General features: G+C 30.1%; 1 protein-coding gene across 3 annotated transcripts in view; it reads left to right on the forward strand.

Moving 5' to 3' along the window:
* The window catches only part of LOC106689618 (sperm microtubule inner protein 8), a 104,308-nt gene that overhangs the window by 85,261 nt on the left and 12,303 nt on the right, over positions 1–6,744 (forward strand). Inside the window, exon 1 of one of the 3 annotated variants that reach the window (XM_014434696.2) lies at positions 3,835–3,942. The exons of 1 other annotated variant lie outside the window; for it this stretch is intronic. In XM_014434696.2, the coding sequence (XP_014290182.1) occupies positions 3,925–3,942 (18 nt within the window). In that variant the 5' untranslated portion in view covers positions 3,835–3,924. Of the gene's footprint in view, positions 1–3,834; positions 3,943–5,533; positions 5,703–6,744 lie in introns of those variants that run through there. One more of the 3 variants, XM_014434705.2, reaches the window with a different exon arrangement.

Consider the following 6,744-nt stretch of genomic DNA (forward strand, 5'->3'; position numbering starts at 1 on the left):
TCAATAAAAGGAATTTGCTCCGGGTGCGGTCAATTAAAACTCAAATAGAAAATTGGTGTACTATTTTATTAGAGCCAACATTGCACCCCACGTTACAGGGTTTCGTCAGGGCTAAAAAGGATACAAACACTTGACATAGTTACAAAAAAAATAACAGGGGTATACAATGAAACGTAAACTTTAATAAGAAAAAAAAAGGTTATAAACAATAAATTAAAACGATAAGAGTAACAGATAAAGAGAAGAAATATTGAGAAAGTACAAATAAAGAGATGAAAAGGGATAAGAACAAAATCAATTGAAAATTAATGATACAGAATTCATCATACCTGTTTTGACGGAAGTCACGGAAGTGAACCGTTTGTATTGAGAGGAGTGGGGATAGGAGTTAAATACGTCACATAATAACGAAAATAATTTTAATGTAGACAATGTAAAAAATATTAAAATTAGGTAAACCATAAATGATAATATACATAATAGAGGGGGAGAAGAAATATTTACAAAATTATAAAATAAAATTAAAAAAAATTTACATAGATAGAAAAACAAAGAAGAAATAAAGTTAAAATAATGGGATACAATAAATGTAAGTAACTAAGAAAGACAATATACTAAATGAGTGGGGATGCAGAGATATGTAAATTATATAATAGAAAATTAATAATAAAGTAATTTATATAAGTACACTAAAGTAGGTAACACATGAGAATATAAATTAAAAAATAAGATACATGAATATAAAAGAAAAAGGAAGGATTGTAAATATAAAAATAATTAAAGATGGGGTGAGAATTTGGAAAAACAAGAATAGAAGATATGGCAAGAAAGTGGGCTTCTGAAATGCAGAAAGAAGAGAAAAGAATTATTATGAGGGTTTTATTAGGTTCAAAATGTGTCGGTATGTAAGAGGGATGCAGTCTTTATCAACTTTATGATTGACGGAATTCTCCATTAGATTTGTGTAAATGGACTCCGAGATAAGGCGTTTTTTTATGGTTGGAGACAGTGGCAAGAATCGAAGGATTGTCGAAATTAGAAGTATTATTCAGGTTTAAGGCGTGTTCTGATAATTTAGAGCCAAGTGGATTACAGGAGTTGATAGAAGTTTTGTGCTGGGAAATGCGGTTCTTAAGTTGGTTTTTAGTGTCGCCGATATAGAAGGAATTGCAACATGAGGTTGAACAAGGTATCCGGTAATCTACATTGGAACGGTGTAAAAAAGGAATAGGGTCTTTTAATTTGGAAAAAAGATAGGAAATTTTGTTGTAGGACTTCAAGCCAAGACGTAGGGTGGGAACAGTAGTTCCTAAGGGACCTGTACTGAAAAAGGGGTGGAGCGGGTTGAGAAGAGTTGAGGACTGGAGGGACTGGAGTAACACGGTTAATGTAAGAATCAAGAAGTTTGTCACTTTCTGAATATTTTTTTGTAACTATGTCTAGTTTTTGTATAGTTGGCTCTAATAAAATAGTACACCAATTCACTATTAGAGTTTTAATTGACTGCACCCGGACCAAATTCCATTTATTCATATTATTCTTGATTTAAACCTCACACCTACGTTTCAGTATACCCTTTCAAAGTTTACCCGTCGGTTTAGTGTTTACTAAATTTTTAGAGATCCGTTCATTACTAAGCCCTAACCTTACAGGCAATCAGGTTCTCCGCAATGCTATAACCTGAATTATACCGAGTTCAGTTTCCGCAATTTGGCGTTGTGTAGCCCTTTAAATTCCTTTGAAAAAAGATGAGCTAATCCGAACAAAAATTGTATGCAATACGTTATTTTTAAAAAATCTTAAGTTGCTCTCCCTCTCTTAGTATAAGATGCTACATTCCGCATTTCTAAAGTACAGTAGGAAGGATAATTGTTTTGTATATTCTAAATAAATTATTCACATAACATATATTCGACAGAAAATTGAAAAACCTCTATTTTTGAAATCATACGTTTTTCATGTTTGCTATAAAATTTACTAACAAGTATAAAGTGTAAATAACAAAATATGTTATATAAGGGCATATTCTACTTAATGATTACAAATATGTTTAATGACGAAAAGGCATGTACCAATAATGACAAATATGCTTCAACAAACACATGTTACATAATAATATATTAGATTCAAATATGTTTAATTACAAGGCATGTCTAATACTTACAAATACGCTTTAGCAAACAAAATCTTTATATAACTACTTAAAATATTTAATGACAAATATGTTTCATAATCACAATGTTTGTCCAATATTGATAAATATGCTTTAACAAACAGAACATGTTATATAATGAAATAACATATTTAATGATGACAAATATGTTTAATAACGACAATGTTTGTCCAATATAGACAAATATGCTTAACAGACAAAACATATTATATAACCATATAATATATTTGATGACAGCAAATATGTTTAATAAGGACAAGGTATGCCATATATGCTTTAGCAGAAAAAAAATATATAACGACAAAATATATTTAATGATAGCAAATACGTAAACGACAAGGTAGGTCCAATATGGATAAATATTATTAACAAACTAAACATGTTATATAACAACATAATATATTTAATGGTAGCAAATATGTTTAATACCGACGACAATGATAAATATGCATTAACAAATCAATGTCATATCAATCAATGCTATATAACGACATCATATATTTAATGATTAAAAATGATTGAATATCCTTCTTAGCAAAATTATACTGAAAACATAATGGAATTTTACTATTCCTTCTTCTTCGAGCTTATTACCCATCTAATTACTGATAATTTCGAGAAGTCCTTATTCATTGTACATCTGATTAGGGGGTATTTAACAGAATATAACAATGTAGCCTGGCATTAGATCGTTGATTGTTGGAATCCACAGATTTTTAAGTTTTAGTCCCTTGTATTTGCAGATTGTATGCATAGGAACATATAACATCATTTCGGTCCCTAAATTGTGGTAATTAACATATCAACGTCAGTGTTTCGAACAAAAAAACGAGTTCGGCAAATTAGGCACTTTCTTTATTGGATTTTTTTACATCAAAAGTTTAACTATGAAACAATTAGGAATACTCCAGGTTCTCCAAATTATAAACATGGAATTTTTTTCCAGTTTGTATAGATTTCCCAGATCAGGCAAAATACAAAATACAATCTTGTTTCACCCTTATTACATAACTCCGACGAATTATGGCTGCTTAGCATTGATAGTAATTGATATGCCAAAAATATTGAATTTTGTTTTGTATTTAAGAGATCTGTGGATTGTACTGTAGACTGGAATTAAATGACTTTGACAGTATCACTAGCTTTAAAACAGTCAGTCGAACGACCCAAGAAAGTAGCCCGACTATCTTTGAAATAATTCCAATTCAAACTAAAATCAAAACTTTATCTGGTGAACCACTAATAAGGATAAGAGGCGATATGTATGAGGAGAGGGAATAAGAGACTTTTCCAGGAATGACTTCGAGAATAAATGTGTCAGATAAATAAATCAATAATTATTTATTCACTTAAAACAGCCGTGGATCGACCCTTGAGCTGGAAGACCCTCCTGCTGCACATCCAGTCTCAATAATAAAGTGGGTACTCCTAATCAGAAGAAAAACCTGGGAGTTGAGTGTGAATCTGCCAAAATATCAGTGTACGAGGTTGGCAATATCTCCACCTATTAATATTTTCGTTGAAGTCCCTAAATACATAGTTCGAAAACGAAACCATGTCCAATGTCTAAAATTCGCAGTATTAATAAATAGCAACCCAAAAATTTTTTTTTCCTCGAAAACAACCAAGTTCCGATGTAAAGACTAACAACTTTCCTTCAACTGTCATCTGGTTGTAAATTAGTCATATGTTCTTATAGTGAGGTCAATTTTTTTTTTCAAATTTAATTTTAATTTTAAGAGTTAGAAGCAATGAGCTACGTTGATGAGGTTAGTTCTTTACGTTTTCATTATTAAACACTTTTATTTCATATAATTTTAACATTGGAATTATTAATTATTGACGCAATGCATTTAGTATTTTTTACTAGTTTTCTTAGGTCCAATAAATATTGAAAGATTACAGCACATCGTCCAGGAGGAAACGGACGAAAAAATACCAGTTCTGTGACCACGTACTATAATGTATGTTATCCTAGGTCTTCTGGACAGAAATGTTAAGGTTCTGACGTCAAGTTACTTCAAGAAAAGAATAGGTCTTTCATTTGTTCATATTTGTTACAGTATGACGGATCATGACGAGGGAGTGCGTCAAAAATACCATTGTTGCACGACAATTTGTGTTAAGGCTAAATGTACATTCGTGGGACGCACTTAGATTAGTAAAATTTACTTTTTGATTTTCTCCAGAATATATAGTCCGATTTTCAATCTGTAAAACGCATTTTGACGATACACTTAATATAATGAACTATGCTTTATCCTTATTGAAAAATATAAAAATCTGAGCTGGCGCACGCACAACTTTAACTCACTAAAAAAATAGTATTTTAGGGTTTCCTTAGGTGAAAATAACAAATATCAACTTTGTTTCTACCAAGAATAAAACAGTTTAACAAAATGTACATATATGAATAGCAATCTAAAGATATAGCGCGGTCTCGGCATTCACCGTTTCACCGAAGTTCATCGAACTCCTGTCTCTATTTTTTCCTTTTTTCTCCTATAATTATTTGTGGAATTCTTTAATATTTTGTATTTATCCATTGTTTATTATTGCTAAGAATATGAACTGGTTATTTATTTCAAATAAGCAAAATGTATGATACCTTAGGACATTTTTTTTTAAAATTCATTCCTGCCTTACAACAAGGACAATACCTACTGATTTTAATGACAATTTAATTGCTCTTCGATTTACTGATTTTTTTCAATATCGTTCGAGCCATTTTTGAGAAGATCCTAAAGAAGTTTGAAATTGAATCTTTAGAGTGACACTTCGGGATAGTCGATTCTAACAAAAAGTTGCTATCTTTTCAGTGAAATTTCGGTTTTCTAAGACTTTTCTTTTTTGAGATAGGCTGTTCATACAGACAAACAGATTATTTTCCAAGATTTTGTTTTTTTGACTCATGGGATCTCAAAACGTCTGTATCTGTTCGATATTTCTTAATATTTAATAATATTAAGTTCGATATTTAGCACGATCGTTATACTTTCCCATAACATTTATGATATATATATGTGAGCGAAAGTAATAAACGTAATCACCCCTAAGTGTAAGAGACTACCTCTCGCATTCATGAAGAACAGTGGGACGGAAAATAGCTTTGGAAATTCAAATTTTTAAGTTTTTGGATAAAAGGTGCGAGCTAAGCAGTTTCGAAATTGAAAAATAACAATGATTTCCCGCCTTCAACCTAGCTTTTATTTCTTCATCAATTTCGATTTTCTGGTTACCGTAGAACCTAAATACTTAAACCAATTTAGTTAGTTTCATTCAATAATGTTCTTATAATAATAGTTACCTATCTATCTAGTTTCAATCAATAATTTTCTGACAGCTGTGTGTCAATAAATTCATTGTTGATTCCAATATTTTTATCTAGAAATTATCAAATTTTTGTAACGAAATGAAAAACATATTCCCGAATTTTATAAATAATCTTGATAACGCATGGGGAGATGTTCTGGGCTAAGAGGAATCACAATTACATAATGAATAAACAGACGCAAAGGATTTATTGCTGGTAATTATTAACATTGACATTGAATTATAGTTTAGAAAAAACATTTGTAAATTATGAAAAAGCAACCATAATAAAAAAAAAATCAAGGAGGCCGGGGGTTGGCGCGACGTCTTATATATTGCGTTTCCTTATTGCAGGTATCACTAGCTCAAACAATAGTTCATCCTAACTTCAAATATTAGTTTTTCGTGATTTCCATCCAAGTAAACGCTGATAAGCATTAACAAAAGTTAAGCTTAAAATATTTGTGAAAAATAAATGTTTTTAGGTGATGGTATTCTTATGTTAACGGAAGAGAAACTGCATTCGATTGGAAATGGTTTCTAATGCCCATTGCTAATTAAAATAGATTATCATTTTTCTATCTTTTATATATTTTCTAACATCACTATTACGCACACCCCACTCTCCATAAATAAAATATACATTGTATAAATATTATTTCAGAAAAGGGGATTAGATTTTAGATTTTAAGCATTACACGTAAAACTCTAATAAAAACTCTAACTAAAAAAAACATTGGAGTAAGGTAACTCTAACTTGCTAACTAAATAGTAAACTGAAGAAAATTCAGTAAAAAAAATATATATTTATATATAATTTGTCATTGTTACACCATTTGAAGGAGGCTTTCAAAAGGCTTGGTAACGGAAAGTTTTGTTCATAAAATCCTAAATTGTCCCTATTTTTTTTTGTCACCCTCTTACAAGACCTAAAGTTTCTATTTTAGAAATTTCCTTGTTGTTAAATAGCTCAATATCTCAGCTGAATTACGTTGAGGTCTGAAAAAAAAGAAAAGTTAATTGCTGTCTCCTCTAACTCTAACTCTAAGTCAAAATAATTAGAAATTACTAAAATAATTTTGATATTTACAAAACATACGAATGATAAAATATTTAATGTAGGTAAACCAAATGAAATTGTCCTTAAAAAAATTTTTTTTTTTTAAATATTTATTTATTGCTATTTACAACTGTACATTATAATACATTTAGTAAATCTGATCTAAGTTAAATTGGAGTGTTACAGGCGTGTAGAGAAA

The sequence above is a fragment of the Halyomorpha halys genome, unplaced genomic scaffold (assembly GCF_000696795.3).
Source record: "Halyomorpha halys isolate HHAL.00 unplaced genomic scaffold, Hhal_1.1 Scaffold47.1, whole genome shotgun sequence".
Taxonomy (NCBI): Eukaryota; Metazoa; Arthropoda; class Insecta; order Hemiptera; family Pentatomidae; genus Halyomorpha; species Halyomorpha halys.